The sequence below is a fragment of the Trypanosoma brucei genome, chromosome 5 (assembly GCF_000002445.2).
Source record: "Trypanosoma brucei brucei TREU927 chromosome 5, complete sequence".
NCBI lineage: Eukaryota > Euglenozoa > Kinetoplastea > Trypanosomatida > Trypanosomatidae > Trypanosoma > Trypanosoma brucei.
The window spans coordinates 624894-644274 of NC_007278.1; the positions used below are offsets into that span (position 1 = coordinate 624894).

The window sequence follows — 19381 nt, forward strand, 5'->3', positions numbered from 1 at the left end:
ATAACAAATAAGAAACAAACGAAAAGAGAAAAAGCGGAAATAATGAATGATAATACTTCTTGAGTTTGGCTTGTGTTGTGTGGTGCCTCACTTGTCAAAACACGACAAAACAAAGCAAAGAACTGTAAAAAACAAAAAAAAAGAAAAGAAAAGAAAAGAAGAACGGAAGAGGCGCGGTATAACAATGAAGAGCAAACGGATGTGGTTTGTTTTTTTTTTTTTGTGTGTGTGTGTTTGTTTGCCGCTGCTTCCCACGTTTCTTTATCTTTTTTTTTTAGAGGTAATAATAGTGTTGTTTTTGTTGTTGTTGTTGTTTTTTTTAATGCGAGAAAAGCGGAAGGAAAATTAGGAAGGAATGCGTTTAATTTCTTTTTTTAAAAAAAAAAAATAATAATAATCGTCATTATTAATTTTTTTTGTCCCCGATGATTCCCATCCGTCACCATTTTTTTTTCTTTCCTTTTTTCTTTTTTTTTTTTGTTTATGTATTATTCGATTCGGTAAGTGCACAAAAAGACACCTTCGGGAACCGAAACCCTTAGTGGTAACCTGTTGTGGATTTTCCTTTTTTTTTCTTTTTTTTTTTGAAAGGAAAAGACAAAAATAAAAATAAAGGACAGAGCGGTGATTAAGTGAGCGATTAAAAAAAAAAAATAGAAGAAAAATATATACGAAGACATAGGAAAGAAACAAACATATATATATTAATATGTTATATTTATATTATATTTATATATTATACAAGTTTCAATATGTATTCCAATCCTAAACAAGAGATGATAATGCACACACCGAAACGCAGAAACGGGTGCAATAATAATAAAAATAAAAGTAAAATAACAATAATAATAATAATAATGGTGGTGGTGATGGTGATGATTATGGAAATTGTTGTAAGACATTTATTATTACAATAATTATTATGATCATCACAAGGCCCAATGAAGGGAGGGGGAAAAAAAAAGAAATAAAGTGAAACTTATAAAAACTCATTCCTTCCTATTCGATCTTCCTACGAACATCTTTCAACGTAAGTGATAAAATTTGAGAAGTGAAAAAAAAACGAAAAGGAGACGCCAGTTAACACTTTCATGAAGTGGAGTTACTATCTTGTTGTTACGAACCCGTGTTTTGTTTTTCCTCTTTCCTTCTCTATCTCTCTTTATTTTTATTTTTGTAACAAAACAGAAATAAATAAATAAGTGAGGTTTTTTAAATTTTAATTTTATTCATTGATGGATATATTTATATATTTATTTATATATGTTTATATTTATTTTTATTTTTCTCCCCCTTTCTTCCATTTCTTGAATTAGCAGCGGTTCCCACAAATACAAATACAAATACACCTCAACCTTAAATGATTATTTGGTGATGGTGATGATGATTAGAGTGGTACGAGTGACACAACAACAACAAAAAAGAAAAAAAAGAAAAACACATAACATGACATAACATAAAATAAAATAAAATGCAGAAAAGGAAAAAGAAAAAGAATGCAAAGATAGAAAAGAAATAAAGCGAAGTGGCCGCCACTTTTGTTATCGATAAACGGAACCAATGCAAAAGCACAGGGTGAAAGGGACAGGAAAAAAAAAAAGGGAAAAGCGAAAACGAAAAAGGAAAAAAAAAAGTGACTAAAGGTATGTTTTTACATATTTCTCTGTATAGGAACTTATGTCGCGAATCGCCTGAAGAAAAAAAAAAGGGGCTAAAGAAAAATAGAAAGAAAGAACACAAAATGAACGAGGGAAATGAAAAGGTTTTTTTTTAAAAAAAAAGAAGCAGCAATCCGCTTCACTGTCATCAGCTTTTTTTTTGTTTCTATTATTATTATTATTATTATTATGTTGTCTTTTACTGTTGTTGTTGTTGTTTCTTTCCCGTTTCTCCTACCTTATTTTCCTGGTCGTCGCTGATGCTGGAAATTCAAGAAAACACACACACAATTGAAAAAAAAAAAGCAAAAGCAATTAAATCAAAGGTGGTCACGGTTTCGCCAGGGTGATGATCATATTTACAATAATTTTATCTTAGAAAGCTCTGGTGGTTAAATACAAGATGGAAGAGGGGATGGGAAAAAAAAAAAAGGAATACCGTGAACATATATTACAGAGACCGGCTACTTGTGTAAATAAAAAGTGAAAAAAAAATCTTTTTTTTTTGGGGGGGGGTGGAGGGAGGGGGTTTCTCCCTATATTTATTTATATTTGATATTTTTGTACCTTAAGATGCGGTATCGGTTGGGAGAATGGAGAGAGTTGGTGGGGAAAAAAATTGGGTCAAACATCAGAAAATGGAATGTGGGAAATTCGTATCAAACACTTAAGCGAAATTATCCAAATTTAACAAAGAAAAAAGGGAAAGTACTTTTTATAAATTTGTGATAGTACAAATGTTAACATGAATAATTAATGAACCATAAACAAATGAATTTTAAATTCATTGGTGTTTGTACTTATATATATCTATATATTTACGGGTTTGCCATGTAGGCACTTTCTTGAGTTGAAAGGATGAAATTTCAGGGGTGGGGAGAAACAGCCGTTAAGGAGGAGTAAATAAAATGAATGAAAACAAAAACAGATGTATATAAACGTGCGTGTAAGCATAGCTGCATATTTATATTTGTGTGTTTTTGTTTTGTTTAAGTTCCTCCCCCTTTTTTGGCGGCGTACACCACGTAATTTTTCTCTTTTCCTCCGATTTGTGTTGTGCGTGCGTATGTATGTGTATGTGTATGTGTGTGGTGGGGAGCAAAGCAAACGGAGGAGACGGGGAAATGGAAGGAAAATATTTAAAAAAAAAAGAAAAGACAAAGTAGAAGTGAGAGAAAGTAAAGAAACATAAATATAATGACACACCACCTTCCCATCTACCGGCTCCGTTTGAATTCTTTCAACTTTTCCATCCCTCGTTATTTTCAGGGAGCAGCTGTTGTTATCATTGTTATTACCTGTGATTGACATTATCATTATCATTATTATTATTATTATTATTGATGTTATTCGTGTTCCCCTCCCTTTCTGTCCCACTTTCCCTCCTCTCTCTCTTTTTTTTTTTTTACCTCCGGTATTTCTGGTTTTCCGCTTATGTTTTTTCTTTCGAATTTCACTAAAGTAAACCACAACATCACAGTTATTTGATGTTGAACACCACCACCACCCCTTCCAAAAAAAAAAAAAAAAATCGAAAGCGGAGATAATGACGATGAATGCGAGGAGAAGGTGTGATCGACGTTGCGATGGAAATGAATAGGAAAAAAAAAGGGGAACAATGATGTTAAGGAAAAAAAGCAGAAGAGAAAGAAAATGATGTCCTTCAGAGTGAAAACAACAGCAATAGTGACGATATGATAATAATTAACAAAAACAAGGATGGTGATGGCAATGATGATGTGAGAGAAAAGGAGAGAGAAAGAGTAGTGGAAATAAAGCGAGAGCCCGTGTACGAAAAAGAAGAGAAAAATTATATATGTATGCGAGAATATGTGCCTGTTTTCCCCCTACAAGCTTTTTTTCCTTCTGCGCTTATCACTATTATTCATTTTTTTTATTTTTGCGCCATGGTGGTAGCGGATTTTAGTTAATGAAACGGGAAAAGAATATATTGTTGTTTCTTCCGCTCCACCGACCTTACTTTTTTTTCATTTTTTTAAATTATTTTTGAAAATGCCATCGTTCGTTCTTTGATTAATCCGTCTTTTTTCCCCCGTCGTTTCGTTTGTCTTGTTTTGTTTTTCACTCGGTTTCTGTTTAACTTATTTCGTAGTGCAGGGTGAGGAGGTGGTCTGGGCCAATGAATAATAATGACCATGCTAATGATAATAACGACAATACCAATTGGGGCAGTGGAACGCCGCTCCGGGAACATATAGCGAAGGACGAGGGCGGATAAGCGCAAGCAGAAGCAAAACTAGGGAAGGAACGTGGCGAGGCGGGCATATTCAAAAAAAACACATGAGAGTGCGCACAATGCCGTTTGCACGCATGAGGATACATGCATATATTTTTATATGTATGTTGTTTCACTTAAAATATATATTTACATATACGTATATATTTTTAAAAGAATGCGTGTGTCCCGTCATCTCGTCGTCACACGTAGCCACCGGCTCGTGGACATGCGAGTGAAAACGGGTGCGGATGAGCATGCATGTGCGGTTGTGCGCGCGGGCGCGACTGCGTATGAATGTTTGCGACCGCCTGAACATGTTCGCAAATGTGTGTCCGGTGCCGGCGCACATTTGTGTGATATGATCATGGGTGATGGTGCGCGAGCAAAAGCATTCATCCAGCAACATGTATGGTGCGTCGGTGGAAATACCGAGTTCCTCCAAGGGAACGTGAGCAGGGTCTCATGTTTTTTGAGGAAACCGGCCCGCCGGCGCCCGCGCTCCGGCGGGTGCACACTCGCATCATGGGATCACGCTTTAGTGTGCGTTTTTGAATATGCCTGCCACAACCCCGATCCAGTAGTTTTGTCTTTTCCTAAGCGTTGTAGCGTGCGCGGGGCGGGTCCCGTCATATACACGAGGACGTGCGCCTTCGCGGATGGAAATGGGTGGGGGTTTTGTGTGTGTCGTTTCCTTTAGCGATTAGCATTTGGTGGGCTTCGCTGAGGATGCAAAACGTCAGCACACCCCCCGCTTATTCCTATCTTGGAATGAGAAGAAAAGCACGCGCGCGTTTCGATCGCGGCCCTTTGGCGGTTGTTTGCCCTGTATCGGCCCTTCGATGCGATCGTGTCTTGTTCCTTTCACGAAGCACGCCGCTCATCCCCCCTTTGAAATTTGGGCTCAAATCGCCGTGTCGGTTTCCGGTTCGCGGTAGTCCCTTCTTTTCCCACCCCAAGAGGAGTCCCCAAGCTTTTTACCCCTTTTTAAAATTAAAATAATAATTTTCGGCCCTGGCGATCCCCGACCCTCGACTTCAGTAATCACCGAGTCCCATCGACCTGCTTTCTTCCACATCAAATTTTGAGCACCCCCCCCCTTTCTGCTGCTTTTTGCTGATACGCCCCCCCGGCCGCCCGCCGCTTTCTCCTCCGTCTCTTAACATCACCCCCCTCCCCCCATTCCTCCTTTTCTTTCATAGCATAGGTTATGCCCGCCCGGCCCCGCGCCCTTCCGCCACCACCCCCCCCCCGAACCGGCGCCCGTCACGGCCGCCCGACTTGCCACGGAAACATTCCTTCGCAACAGACGTCTCCCCCCCCCCCCCAACCCGGACACCCGACGGCGACCCCATTGAAACGCGCCCCTCTCGTTCTTACCGGTGAACAAGCTGTCCCCGCTCGGCACTCAACCCTTCTGTTGCCCCACCTGCTTTTCTTTCACCTTTCTCGCCAAAAAATAAAATAAAATAAGGGAAAGCCACGCCGCGCGGTCGCGACGAGCGCGTTTTCAAAAGAAAAAAAGATTAGCTCAGGCGGAACCGTATCTCTCGTTTCGGAGAGGTTCTTTTTTATCATCTTTTAGAGAAAATTCGCCCAACGCCCGAAATCATGGCGGGTTTCAATATCGACGGAAGGGTCGGACACCCCGGCCGGCTCTCGGGTCCGCCGGGGCGTGTACCGGTGCCTCAAAGTGGCCACCCGAACCCGGTGGCGGTTTATTGGCAGGCCGCGCCCTTCCCCGTGACCGCGGCATTCGCTGCCCCCCAACTCGTCGGGCCACCCCCCGTCTTTTTTTACCGAAGGGGGGCAAACCACCCGGGTCCCGCCCCCCGACCACCAGCACCACCCCCTCGCCGTCATTTGGGAGTCGGCCCGAGCCCGCCGCCGCCTCGCTTTCGCGAAAACCGCAATTTGTTTTCGGCGGGGGAGGTGGTTGGTTTCATTCGGTTGGCCCGGCGATGGGATGAAAAGGTAGCGGGGAGAGGGGCCGCCCATCACGCCCGCGGACCTCCGAATTTCGAATGGCCGCCGGAACCCGAGGACCCCTGGAAGGTTTTGGAGGATTGGTCGGAAACCCGAGCACGGTGGTGGCGCACCAGTCGGGCGGATCATCGGGCACCGCGGCGCCGCCGGCCCTCAGGACCCCGCAGCAAAAAAAAAAATTTAAGACCTTTGGAAAAGGGGGTCGAGGTGCCTCGTCACTGATCCCCCCTCGCCCACGGTGTTTGAAAAAGCGACGACGCTGCCCGCCCACCCGCATTTTTTAAAAACGCGGTTCTTTTCGAAAACTCTAACATATCCTTTCCTGTTCGAAAAAACGTGCCGCTGTTCACAAACAGCCGCCACCCCTTTGCTACTCCAAAAAGCGTGAAGCTTTTTTGAATACAGGATATTGTCCCTTTTCCCTTCCCTTCGAAACAAATGGTGACTGTTCAGCACCGGTCCCCCGCTGCCCGTGTTCGGAAGGGGGCCTCGCCTTGCCTTACCTTGCCTCACCCAGCCCCACCTTGCCTCACCCAGCCCCACCTTGCCTTGCCTTTAAACGGAATACAAAAAACCTCATTCCCCCCGCACAAAAGTTCGCCCCTGGCGCGGTTAAGAGGTCCGGCGCAACGCTCCGCTTGCGTGGAGGGGGGCGAAGGTGGCCCGGGTGGAACCCGTCAGATTTTTTCCTTAGGAATTAGCCACGGGGCGGCATCGCCTTTGGGCCCGGCTACTCGCCGCCGGCAAGGAGAGTGGCCCCGCGACACACCCCCGATGAGGGCGGCTGCGATGACCGCCACGCCCTGGCGACGCCGGCCACCTCCACGTGGTGCCAGGGTCCAGTACCCCGCATCATCGGGGGAAGCCAAGAGCCAGCAGAGTTCCTTTCATGGGGAACACTGCTGTGCTCTGGCCTCGGCATCATACAGCACAGGGATCAGCAGCGTCTTGCTGGGACACCGTTTTTCATTTGTCGGTCCCTGGGTCCGTGCCAGCGTGCCATCAGCAGTATCATCCGCACTAAGATGCTGCTGTCCGGTGATGTGGAACTCCAAAAAAAAGGATTGCCAATTGACATCTTTTGGAGAGTCCGGGGTGGGAGGCCTCTCGCCCCATCTGCTGTATTCCGTTCAAATGCGGAAATACAACAAAAAATTATAGAGGGTGTGTTAGGATGAATGAAAAAGGGAGACTCTGCCACAGTCGCCAGACCGATAGCATCTCAGGGCTCTACGGTGATGGCTGATGGCCGCGCCAGTGGGGGGAAACTCTCACGAAGGCACGAAGAAAATTTCAAAAAAAAAAAAATGACCGTCACGGTGTTTGCGGCCGCCAACACGCCCGCGCATGGGTTTTTGGCTGCGTTTTCAAGGAGGATGAAGGGACACACGAGTTGGACGGCGGGGGATCAGGAACCCGCGGCGCCGGAAAAATGCGTTCGAATGTTTTGTTTGAGGGCGCCAAAGCACGCCTCGGGGGGTCGGGATGGCGGACGCCGATTTGCCCACTGCATCGGCGCTATGGGGACGCGTGCTGGGGGCCCTAAGGCGGGTGAAAGTTCTGGGGAAACGGAAAGTTTGGCCTTCCGAAAAATGAAAGACGGCGGCGCCGGCGCCCCGGGTTTGCCATAAGAAAACATCGAACCTTTATTTTTCTTTTAACCCCCGCATCATTGAGGGCGTTTCGCCGCACGACACCACCGGGGCGGCGCCGTGTCGGACAAAAACCGGGCTAAGGGGGCGAGGCACCCCCATCGCTTTCGTCGAGACCCGGGAACCCCCCTTCCGTACGGCGCCGCCCGACTTGCCACGGAAACATTCCTTCGCAACAGACGTCTCCCCCCCCCCCCAACCCGGACACCCGACGGCGACCCCATTGAAACGCGCCCCTCTCGTTCTTACCGGTGAACAAGCTGTCCCCGCTCGGCACTCAACCCTTCTGTTGCCCCACCTGCTTTTCTTTCACCTTTCTCGCCAAAAAATAAAATAAAATAAGGGAAAGCCACGCCGCGCGGTCGCGACGAGCGCGTTTTCAAAAGAAAAAAAGATTAGCTCAGGCGGAACCGTATCTCTCGTTTCGGAGAGGTTCTTTTTTATCATCTTTTAGAGAAAATTCGCCCAACGCCCGAAATCATGGCGGGTTTCAATATCGACGGAAGGGTCGGACACCCCGGCCGGCTCTCGGGTCCGCCGGGGCGTGTACCGGTGCCTCAAAGTGGCCACCCGAACCCGGTGGCGGTTTATTGGCAGGCCGCGCCCTTCCCCGTGACCGCGGCATTCGCTGCCCCCCAACTCGTCGGGCCACCCCCCGTCTTTTTTTACCGAAGGGGGGCAAACCACCCGGGTCCCGCCCCCCGACCACCAGCACCACCCCCTCGCCGTCATTTGGGAGTCGGCCCGAGCCCGCCGCCGCCTCGCTTTCGCGAAAACCGCAATTTGTTTTCGGCGGGGGAGGTGGTTGGTTTCATTCGGTTGGCCCGGCGATGGGATGAAAAGGTAGCGGGGAGAGGGGCCGCCCATCACGCCCGCGGACCTCCGAATTTCGAATGGCCGCCGGAACCCGAGGACCCCTGGAAGGTTTTGGAGGATTGGTCGGAAACCCGAGCACGGTGGTGGCGCACCAGTCGGGCGGATCATCGGGCACCGCGGCGCCGCCGGCCCTCAGGACCCCGCAGCAAAAAAAAAAATTTAAGACCTTTGGAAAAGGGGGTCGAGGTGCCTCGTCACTGATCCCCCCTCGCCCACGGTGTTTGAAAAAGCGACGACGCTGCCCGCCCACCCGCATTTTTTAAAAACGCGGTTCTTTTCGAAAACTCTAACATATCCTTTCCTGTTCGAAAAAACGTGCCGCTGTTCACAAACAGCCGCCACCCCTTTGCTACTCCAAAAAGCGTGAAGCTTTTTTGAATACAGGATATTGTCCCTTTTCCCTTCCCTTCGAAACAAATGGTGACTGTTCAGCGCCGGTCCCCCGCTGCCCGTGTTCGGAAGGGGGCCTCGCCTTGCCTTACCTTGCCTCACCCAGCCCCACCTTGCCTTGCCTTTAAACGGAATACAAAAAACCTCATTCCCCCCGCACAAAAGTTCGCCCCTGGCGCGGTTAAGAGGTCCGGCGCAACGCTCCGCTTGCGTGGAGGGGGGCGAAGGTGGCCCGGGTGGAACCCGTCAGATTTTTTCCTTAGGAATTAGCCACGGGGCGGCATCGCCTTTGGGCCCGGCTACTCGCCGCCGGCAAGGAGAGTGGCCCCGCGACACACCCCCGATGAGGGCGGCTGCGATGACCGCCACGCCCTGGCGGCGCCGGCCACCTCCACGTGGTGCCAGGGTCCAGTACCCCGCATCATCGGGGGAAGCCAAGAGCCAGCAGAGTTCCTTTCATGGGGAACACTGCTGTGCTCTGGCCTCGGCATCATACAGCACAGGGATCAACGGCGCCTTGCTGGGACACCGTTTTTCATTTGTCGGTCCCTGGGCACGTGCCAGCGTGCCATCAGCAGTATCATCCGCGCTAAGATGCTGCTGTCCGGTGATGTGGAACTCCAAAAAAAAAGGATTGCCAATTGACATCTTTTGGAGAGTCCGGGGTGGGAGGCTTCTCGCCCCATCTGCTGTATTCCGTTCAACTGCGGAAATACAACAAAAAATTATAGAGGGTGTGTTAGGATGAATGAAAAAGGGAGACTCTGCCACAGTCGCCAGACCGATAGCATCTCAGGGCTCTACGGTGATGGCTGATGGCCGCGCCAGTGGGGGGAAACTCTCACGAAGGCACGAAGAAAATTTCAAAAAAAAAAAATGACCGCCACGGTGTTTGCGGCCGCCAACACGCCCGCGCATGGGTTTTTGGCTGCGTTTTCAAGGAGGATGAAGGGACACACGAGTTGGACGGCGGGGGATCAGGAACCCGCGGCGCCGGAAAAATGCGTTCGAATGTTTTGTTTGAGGGCGCCAAAGCACGCCTCGGGGGGTCGGGATGGCGGACGCCGATTTGCCCACTGCATCGGCGCTATGGGGACGCGTGCTGGGGGCCCTAAGGCGGGTGAAAGTTCTGGGGAAACGGAAAGTTTGGCCTTCCGAAAAATGAAAGACGGCGGCGCCGGCGCCCCGGGTTTGCCATAAGAAAACATCGAACCTTTATTTTTCTTTTAACCCCCGCATCATTGAGGGCGTTTCGCCGCACGACACCACCGGGGCGGCGCCGTGTCGGACAAAAACCGGGCTAAGGGGGCGAGGCACCCCCATCGCTTTCGTCGAGACCCGGGAACCCCCCTTCCGTACGGCGCCGCCCGACTTGCCACGGAAACATTCCTTCGCAACAGACGTCTCCCCCCCCCCCCCAACCCGGACACCCGACGGCGACCCCATTGAAACGCGCCCCTCTCGTTCTTACCGGTGAACAAGCTGTCCCCGCTCGGCACTCAACCCTTCTGTTGCCCCACCTGCTTTTCTTTCACCTTTCTCGCCAAAAAATAAAATAAAATAAGGGAAAGCCACGCCGCGCGGTCGCGACGAGCGCGTTTTCAAAAGAAAAAAAGATTAGCTCAGGCGGAACCGTATCTCTCGTTTCGGAGAGGTTCTTTTTTATCATCTTTTAGAGAAAATTCGCCCAACGCCCGAAATCATGGCGGGTTTCAATATCGACGGAAGGGTCGGACACCCCGGCCGGCTCTCGGGTCCGCCGGGGCGTGTACCGGTGCCTCAAAGTGGCCACCCGAACCCGGTGGCGGTTTATTGGCAGGCCGCGCCCTTCCCCGTGACCGCGGCATTCGCTGCCCCCCAACTCGTCGGGCCACCCCCCGTCTTTTTTTACCGAAGGGGGGCAAACCACCCGGGTCCCGCCCCCCGACCACCAGCACCACCCCCTCGCCGTCATTTGGGAGTCGGCCCGAGCCCGCCGCCGCCTCGCTTTCGCGAAAACCGCAATTTGTTTTCGGCGGGGGAGGTGGTTGGTTTCATTCGGTTGGCCCGGCGATGGGATGAAAAGGTAGCGGGGAGAGGGGCCGCCCATCACGCCCGCGGACCTCCGAATTTCGAATGGCCGCCGGAACCCGAGGACCCCTGGAAGGTTTTGGAGGATTGGTCGGAAACCCGAGCACGGTGGTGGCGCACCAGTCGGGCGGATCATCGGGCACCGCGGCGCCGCCGGCCCTCAGGACCCCGCAGCAAAAAAAAAAATTTAAGACCTTTGGAAAAGGGGGTCGAGGTGCCTCGTCACTGATCCCCCCTCGCCCACGGTGTTTGAAAAAGCGACGACGCTGCCCGCCCACCCGCATTTTTTAAAAACGCGGTTCTTTTCGAAAACTCTAACATATCCTTTCCTGTTCGAAAAAACGTGCCGCTGTTCACAAACAGCCGCCACCCCTTTGCTACTCCAAAAAGCGTGAAGCTTTTTTGAATACAGGATATTGTCCCTTTTCCCTTCCCTTCGAAACAAATGGTGACTGTTCAGCGCCGGTCCCCCGCTGCCCGTGTTCGGAAGGGGGCCTCGCCTTGCCTTACCTTGCCTCACCCAGCCCCACCTTGCCTTGCCTTTAAACGGAATACAAAAAACCTCATTCCCCCCGCACAAAAGTTCGCCCCTGGCGCGGTTAAGAGGTCCGGCGCAACGCTCCGCTTGCGTGGAGGGGGGCGAAGGTGGCCCGGGTGGAACCCGTCAGATTTTTTCCTTAGGAATTAGCCACGGGGCGGCATCGCCTTTGGGCCCGGCTACTCGCCGCCGGCAAGGAGAGTGGCCCCGCGACACACCCCCGATGAGGGCGGCTGCGATGACCGCCACGCCCTGGCGGCGCCGGCCACCTCCACGTGGTGCCAGGGTCCAGTACCCCGCATCATCGGGGGAAGCCAAGAGCCAGCAGAGTTCCTTTCATGGGGAACACTGCTGTGCTCTGGCCTCGGCATCGTACAGCACAGGGATCAACGGCGTCTTGCTGGGACACCGTTTTTCATTTGTCGGTCCCTGGGCACGTGCCAGCGTGCCATCAGCAGTATCATCCGCGCTAAGATGCTGCTGTCCGGTGATGTGGAACTCCAAAAAAAAAGGATTGCCAATTGACATCTTTTGGAGAGTCCGGGGTGGGAGGCTTCTCGCCCCATCTGCTGTATTCCGTTCAACTGCGGAAATACAACAAAAAATTATAGAGGGTGTGTTAGGATGAATGAAAAAGGGAGACTCTGCCACAGTCGCCAGACCGATAGCATCTCAGGGCTCTACGGTGATGGCTGATGGCCGCGCCAGTGGGGGGAAACTCTCACGAAGGCACGAAGAAAATTTCAAAAAAAAAAAATGACCGCCACGGTGTTTGCGGCCGCCAACACGCCCGCGCATGGGTTTTTGGCTGCGTTTTCAAGGAGGATGAAGGGACACACGAGTTGGACGGCGGGGGATCAGGAACCCGCGGCGCCGGAAAAATGCGTTCGAATGTTTTGTTTGAGGGCGCCAAAGCACGCCTCGGGGGGTCGGGATGGCGGACGCCGATTTGCCCACTGCATCGGCGCTATGGGGACGCGTGCTGGGGGCCCTAAGGCGGGTGAAAGTTCTGGGGAAACGGAAAGTTTGGCCTTCCGAAAAATGAAAGACGGCGGCGCCGGCGCCCCGGGTTTGCCATAAGAAAACATCGAACCTTTATTTTTCTTTTAACCCCCGCATCATTGAGGGCGTTTCGCCGCACGACACCACCGGGGCGGCGCCGTGTCGGTGGTGAAATGTTAGTGGGGCGTTTAGCGCGTGCCAAGTGGGGTGAGGTTATCCAATTTGGAAAGGTGCATACCTGGTGGGGTGGGGTTGGCGATAGGTAGTCCTCGGAGGGTCTCGTTGTCCGCATCAGTCGTTGCGTATGATGGTCTTTTTGCGCAATTTCATTGTGAAATTGTCGTCGTTGGTCTTGTTTATGGAATTGCTGAAGTGTTCGGTAAATGCCCTAATTGTCTCCTGTTGTTGGTGGTGGTGGGGAGGGAAGATTCGACTCTCCCTTTTTCCCAAGCCCCCACAATAATTTACGACGGATGATGTAATCTTTTACTGGAAGTGGGGCTGTCGCCGAAAGCTTTGTCCTAACACCCCTCAATTTGTTCGCATTCCCTCTTGTCCTCGCCTTGCTTCTTGCGGTGGTGTGTGTTATGTAGGTTTCTGAACGCTACGGTTTCAAACAGCCGCATTTCCGTTCAAACATGTTTAGTGTCGGATAATTTCCGACACCGCATATCTGTTTCCTTAGCTTCTCCACTCTAAATGTCCGGTTTAAAATATACTTTTATACTTAGCCATTGAACTTCTCTGCTGCGTTTCTGATTCTTCATGCTCCTCCACTGGTTTGTGGCCTTTGGTAGTGGGAATTTTTGAGGGAAAGTAACACCAACTCCCGTAACGTCGTCGCTATGGAATTCAGGCCTGTGGTTGCTATGTCGCTGGATTAGCGCTACGGTAACGAAAAAGCACGATGCCCCATTTTTTAATCCACATTGCTCAAATCTTCCCACATGCTCACGGGGATGTGAAGGAGACGGACATAGAAGACTTTTTATCGTTCTTTCCCAAATTTTAACCAAATTTCCTCCTCCACCAATTATTGAAGATCCTTTGGAAGAGACCCCCCTCCAGCCCTTTACATCACCCAATTTTCTTGGAAACTTCTTGCTTGATTCTCTGACGAGGAGCATCCTCTACCGAGATAAGTTTCGCCTCCTCCATTGCCAACAAACACAAGCGTCCCGGGGACTATCGGAAAGCGTTGATATTCTTGTTGGATTAATAAAGCTGAAAAAAAAAAGCCCAACCTTCCTGCGACAAGCCCTGCTGTCCCTACGGCCGTGTATCCAATGTATCTCAACCTTTTCAACTCTCCTCTTCACTTTATTCCCCACGCGCTTCAAAAATATCGTAATTCCTTTGTGAAAGGCTCGGATATTAACGTCCTCCTCCTTTCTTCTAACCCTCAAAATTCTCAACTCCATCAACTTGACAGTACCTTCACTCTCTCACTTTCTCTGTTTCGCATTTCGTTTCCGCATGGGTGAAGGCGTACAGCGATTTCGACCCTTTTTTGCCGCACCAAAAAGTGCGTGTTCACCGTCGCTAAAACTCAACCTTTCGCCGTCTACGGCCACAGAACTTCCAAAGAGAAGGAACACAGCCACCGACACTCTCGTATCCGCATATGAAATACGCGTGTTTCCGCGGAGTCGAGGGGAAAAGCCGTGACAGCCATTTTAGGGAGTACGCGAAGGGTGGGGCGGCTTCAACGAGAATGGATATTCTCCTTTGTTGACTGTTATTTTCTGCTTATTGGGCAACACCGGGGTGGAAGTGATGACGATTGATGGGAGAAGGGAAAGTGATACGAACAGGAACGTTTATATTTAACTTTCCCCGAATAACATGGCTAGGAAGATGGGCTGAACCGCGTCGATGAGACGTACCAATCGGGGCGCCAGGAGACCCACGTAGAAATGCGAGCATGGATGCGGGTGTGACCGTGGTGTGGGGCTTTTGCTCTGGGGAGGTGAAGGAACTGCGCGAAACTGCCAGGAGTTCGCCTCGTCCTCCCAGCTGTTGCCTGCGTGAGGGAAGTTTTTATGGCCAACTGAAATGGAGAGTCATAACCACATTCTATTTGGCGAATGAGCACAATAATGGCAGGGATTCGTTTAGGACAACAGCGGTGACGAGAGCGGGGAGCATACTCACGGCGCGAATGTTAGTTGGGAAGCTTCAATATTCTATGGAAGAACGGCAAAAAGTACAGTTGTCTGTTTTCTGCCAACAAAGGTTCACCACCAGCCCCACCGCACAACTAATGATGCGAGCAAGGTGTGTGCAAATACAAAATAGGAACTGAACGGTGGGAATTACACCATTTTGCGCATGGACTATTGGTGAACACTTGAAAACATCATTTGGGGACAACCCTCTACCGTTACAAAGTCTAAAGGGGAAAAAGCAAAGAAACGCAACGCGACCGCGTTGTGACACAAGTTCCATGTGCGTTGAAAGTTGAATCTGGAAAATCGGCTCTGTCAAGCACCGGTGACGAGCACACGGCGATGGAAGTAAAGGAACTGGCAACCATTCGAAGTCGGAAATGTCAAGGTTCACTTGTTCTCTCTTGCATGTTTCGCGGTGAGCGGGCTCCAAGGAGAAATGAGACTATTGGACGCAACGTATTAGCCAACCTTGAAGGTGAGAGACGCACAACAACGGGGAACATTGGGACATTTTCAGTTCGCACACCCATTAACACCCAGCACGCACCCTCTGTGGCTAGTTGAAGGATGGGTAGATACGCACAGTTTCTTAAACGCAAACTCCGCCGTCTTCCTCATTCGAAACCGTTGACGGCAATCGACCTCATTCACCACACTTCCAATAACGCAGAGTTTTTATTGCGGGAAAGATCAAGCACCTTCAGGTTGCACCTTCTTCCTCCTTCAATACCACCAATGCGCATCGGCGATTTCCCTGCTGCCCACGCGCTGTTCCCAGGTTTGTGCATTCGCGACGGCGTCGCCTGCTGTCGCCACGATGCGCACGAAACCATTTGGCGGAAGCACACCCTCAATGTCACTTCCCCTTTCCCCTGCGAATTCTCACTACACGCACAGGACGACGGTGCCATCGATCCGACACTAATCAAAACGGGGAAACGGAGCTGCCCACTAGGTCGCTTCTTCACCCACGGAAATTTCGAAAACCCTGGCAGATTCCCGCAGCCCCACAAAAATACCTAATAAGGTGCTGAGTTTCTGGTCCCATTCATGGGCAAACATTTTGGGTGGCATTAGTAAGGTATGGGGAATGAATGATTAGTAACAGTATGGGAGGTGCCGGAACACTTCCTATTTTCGACGCCGCGTCCACAACCTTTGCCAATGGTTCAGTTTCGATCCCAAGGTTTTGGGGTATTTAGGAGGAGCCGTCCCGGTTACACGGCTGGGCACATCCGTCGCCCCACCGAGGGTGCAAGTCTAATTTCCCCACTCAGGGTTTTTCAGAGTGGGAGATTCGATCAAATAGGAGAGTGTCGGCACCCCAACCCCGGTGCGTGGCACTTTTCCTTCCCTTCCTGACCGCACGCTTGTCCGGCAGCTGTTAAATAAACTCGTCGGGGCTCATCAAAGTAACCCGTTCCCCTTGGACAGAAGCGTAGTCGGTCCCCTTTTTAGATTGTGCTCGTGCGCGCCGCCACGTTGAATCGCACTTCGCCACACGAGGTTCGCCTCCTACGTGTTGTTGTTCTCTCCCGCAGCGCGAGTCAGCATGCACTGCTGGGGGCACGTTTCTCCAATGTCTTCGTCCTCGCACCAAGGGGTGGGGAGCGTTTCACCATTGCGTGAAAACTGACCTTCCGCCAAAAACCTCTACACATTAACATCTTCATGAGGGCTTCCGGTCATAACCGCCCGCCCACCCGAAACGCTGAGAAGGGATTGGGATCGAGCATATCTCTGGACCGAGGGTCGATTCTGGTGCACTCTGCCCTTAAATATGTAGAAAAAAAAAACGCGCACAAAATAAAATTAGCAAAGTTGGCGTCGCACGAACCGTTTCCGTGACATTATTTCGACATCGGCGCGCATCACTGCGCAGTTTATTCCGCACGGAGAAAAACAAGGAGGAGGAAGCATGCGAAAAGCCATCGGCTCGCTGCGCTGTTGCAATGTGAGTTATGGCAAACACCAACGTGCACGTATAGAGGATCGAAAGGGACATGCAATACCGGTTTGTTCATTTAACCTTCGCGGCGCCGGACTACGGCAAAAGACGGCCTTCCATGAGAACAGACGCTGTACTGGCCCACGGCCCTCAATGAATCAACTAACAGTTTTGCGTGCTCATCCTTGATGCGGTCCCCAAACATTATGGCACCGCGGCAAGAGCGAGTGACGAAGAACTGCAATACAGCCGATGGTATTACTCTGAATTCGTGGTGGCGCCGGTGTCGTTCACAATTATCGCCCTCCGGGGTGTTCGTGGCGCGGAGGGCGGAAACATGTGATGCAGGGAAAACTGCTGCAATCTCTTCCAGCGTTTGGCGAAGAGCACAAACGGTGTCTAGCACAAGCCGGTGCCCCTCCAAAGTGAGACAGGGCCATTGTGTAATGGTATCAAAGAGTTTCCTCGGACATGGGGTGTCCGGAAAATCGATGGTAGCTTCTGGAAAGCAAGCCAAATTTGGTTGCGGTGTGTTGTGTGAGAAGCGCCAGCCCCAACGCTTGAGAGCACCCTCATAAGCAGCAACGCAATGCCGCATGTCATGAGGTATTTTTACGGGGAAGGTTGTTAAAGACGGTTGCGGCTCCACATACGACTCTGCGTGGGCCAGGAAGTATTCGAGGCGCAAGCGCTCATGAATAGCGTGCTGATCTGTGATGAACAACTTGGGGGGGATAGGCGAATGTCGACTTTCGGTTGCTGTTGCTCGTGCGGATGGGAGCCGCTGTTCATTGCACTCTGTCGACGCAGTGTCGTTCAATCCCGCTGCATCGCCCGTGTCAAGCAAGAGAAACTTACGATCCCACTGCGCCAAAAAATGATTACCACGAAACGGACAAATAATCGGCTCGTTCTCGTCCGGAGCTTCCCCTCCCCTCCAAACAACGGGGCAACGGAATATCCGGGGCACAATGCACGACGGTTTCGGTGCAACTGGCATGGCGGTACGGGCCCGCGGGAGGGTATCAGCCGAGGGCACTGGCTTCATCAACGTATATGGACAGAAGGGCGTCCGGCGGGGGACCGAGGCAGCGGCGGCATTGATTCCCCCGATTGCGCGACTTGTTGCCGGGACGGAAACTGTGGACGCGAGCTGTCTGGCCAAAAATGACACTCGCACCCCAGTGGCCACTGCATTGTGAGACTCTTTACCTTCGGTTTTTGTGAGAACTTTTCTGACGGTGGGGAGGTCATCTTCATCCGAGCCGCGTTTGGGGTTATTCCCGTTTGCTCTATGGGGAATCCGACCGACACCTGGAACGTGCTGCTGCACGACCGCCTGAAACATCCGTTTGAGCTGGGCATCCCTTCCCTCCAACAGCTTCCCGTCCACGAAGACAAATAGGGGATGCAGTGATTTAGGGAGCGTTGCCAAATGACGGTACACGCGGTGCCGTTCATCAACAACGTAACATTCACCGGAGACCGGGTCCGCGGACAAAATAAGTACGGAACCAAGGCAATTGTAAGCGTGTCTGCAGAGACCGGTACCGACGTGCGTTTCACAATGCGGCGCATGATACACCATAGCAAACTTGGCACGTGCTACAACAACTTCTCGAAGGCACAAAGTTTCCGCGTTGTTTCCAAGTCCCAACGCCACGGCCAACTGGCTGAGGTGCGGCAGGAAAGCTTGCAACAAACGGTAAACGGTAGAAAGGGTTTCCGATTCCCCACCTGCGTGGGCGTACTCGCGCTTCCGTTTGACCAACGAATCTACCCCCGCCCCATCGCCCGATCTTGAAGCCCCTATGAACACTACACTGGCTGTATCGTATGCTGCTCTTCCCCCCTCGGCGATGACATCGCTTAGGCGAAGGTACACTGAGGTGGCCCGACGCCCCCCTCCCTGTGGTAAGAGATAAAAAGGTGCCAAGATCCGCTCCGCGGCCACGCGATACGCAACCATAACCACTGCCTGCCGTTCGCTTCGCATCCGATTGTTGAAACCCCCGCGTGATTGGAGTGCAATGCGGCGTCGCACAGGCATGTTGCAGAAGAGGCCGATAACCTCACACTGTAACTTGATCAGTGAGGAACATTTGGCGATGCGGTCGGCACACGAACATCGACACCACTGTTCAGCTCGTTCTCCAATGGGGATAAGAACTTCCGACAAAACGTCTTTCCCTTTCAGTGGTGAACAAGAGGTCCAGCGACCTTCGTAGAGCACGCATGCGTGATGCGGGGGCGAGGGGACTCCAGCACGCGAGCGCTCTGCTAGAACTTCGACATTAACTCGCAACTTAACCTCTTGACTTACCACTGTCAAATGCGCGAGGGAAGCGGCATCGATTGCGTCGTCGCCCTCGAGCGATATTTGTTTAACATTTTCGACTCTACTACAGCATGGGGGGAGCTCAAACAGCAGATCCAGCAGAAAGTTTAGGTCGCGCGGGTCCGCCACAACCCGAATGTGACGCGCCACACTCCCTACACCGAGCAAGCGAAGGAATTGATACGCAGCTTCCACAGCAACAGCGAACGTCGGCAAATAGTGCGCAGCGCGTACTCTCGCTGCGTCAAATGCACCCAATGGCTCAATGGTGGTACATATACCGCGTTCCGGTGTGCATGCAGACGGAGGAAATGGGGATCCTCCGCGAAATTTCGTTTCCATCAGCATGCTATCCTGTAATAATGTGCCTGGGGATGGAATTTAACAGTGAAATTGGGGTGAGAATGCGAGTACAAACACCAAGGCGGAACGATTACTTATTTAGGAGGCAGAAGGAGCAAGTCATCCGGTGATGTGACCCTTCCCCCTATTAACCCTTCACCGCTTTCATTCCCA

General features: G+C 51.1%; 2 protein-coding genes across 2 annotated transcripts, besides 35 other annotated features; one reads left to right on the forward strand and one right to left on the reverse strand.

Annotated features, from left to right (window-relative positions):
- Nucleotides 1-31: part of a microsatellite that runs on past the window's edge.
- Nucleotides 1-19381: part of a sequence feature (sequence corresponds to BAC RPCI93-1P6) that runs on past both edges of the window.
- Nucleotides 129-160: a microsatellite.
- Nucleotides 291-315: a microsatellite.
- Nucleotides 361-398: a sequence feature (AT_rich).
- Nucleotides 446-483: a microsatellite.
- Nucleotides 560-586: a microsatellite.
- Nucleotides 694-758: a microsatellite.
- Nucleotides 813-859: a microsatellite.
- Nucleotides 1225-1285: a microsatellite.
- Nucleotides 1409-1439: a sequence feature (A-rich).
- Nucleotides 1440-1470: a microsatellite.
- Nucleotides 1471-1520: a sequence feature (A-rich).
- Nucleotides 1578-1632: a sequence feature (A-rich).
- Nucleotides 1695-1760: a sequence feature (GA-rich).
- Nucleotides 1826-1849: a microsatellite.
- Nucleotides 2709-2749: a microsatellite.
- Nucleotides 2938-3009: a microsatellite.
- Nucleotides 3640-3667: a sequence feature (AT_rich).
- On the forward strand, nt 4016-4594 carry Tb927.5.2010 (hypothetical protein; the record flags this gene model as incomplete). Its single annotated transcript, XM_839782.1, has 1 exon — nt 4016-4594. The coding sequence occupies one exon, from the start codon at nt 4016-4018 to the stop codon at nt 4592-4594; it is 579 nt and encodes a 192-aa protein (XP_844875.1).
- Nucleotides 4376-4405: a sequence feature (GC_rich).
- Nucleotides 4879-4903: a sequence feature (AT_rich).
- Nucleotides 5017-5038: a sequence feature (GC_rich).
- Nucleotides 5165-12575: a sequence feature (Ribosomal mobile element. May contain misassembly.).
- Nucleotides 6367-6436: a microsatellite.
- Nucleotides 6682-6929: a mobile genetic element.
- Nucleotides 6930-7188: a mobile genetic element.
- Nucleotides 7481-7501: a sequence feature (GC_rich).
- Nucleotides 8874-8923: a microsatellite.
- Nucleotides 9169-9416: a mobile genetic element.
- Nucleotides 9417-9675: a mobile genetic element.
- Nucleotides 9968-9988: a sequence feature (GC_rich).
- Nucleotides 11362-11411: a microsatellite.
- Nucleotides 11657-11904: a mobile genetic element.
- Nucleotides 11905-12163: a mobile genetic element.
- Nucleotides 12456-12476: a sequence feature (GC_rich).
- On the reverse strand, nt 16604-19213 carry Tb927.5.2020 (hypothetical protein, conserved; the record flags this gene model as incomplete). The annotated part of the gene is made up of 1 exon (XM_839783.1): nt 16604-19213. One exon carries the CDS (start codon nt 19211-19213, stop codon nt 16604-16606), a length of 2610 nt encoding a protein of 869 aa, XP_844876.1.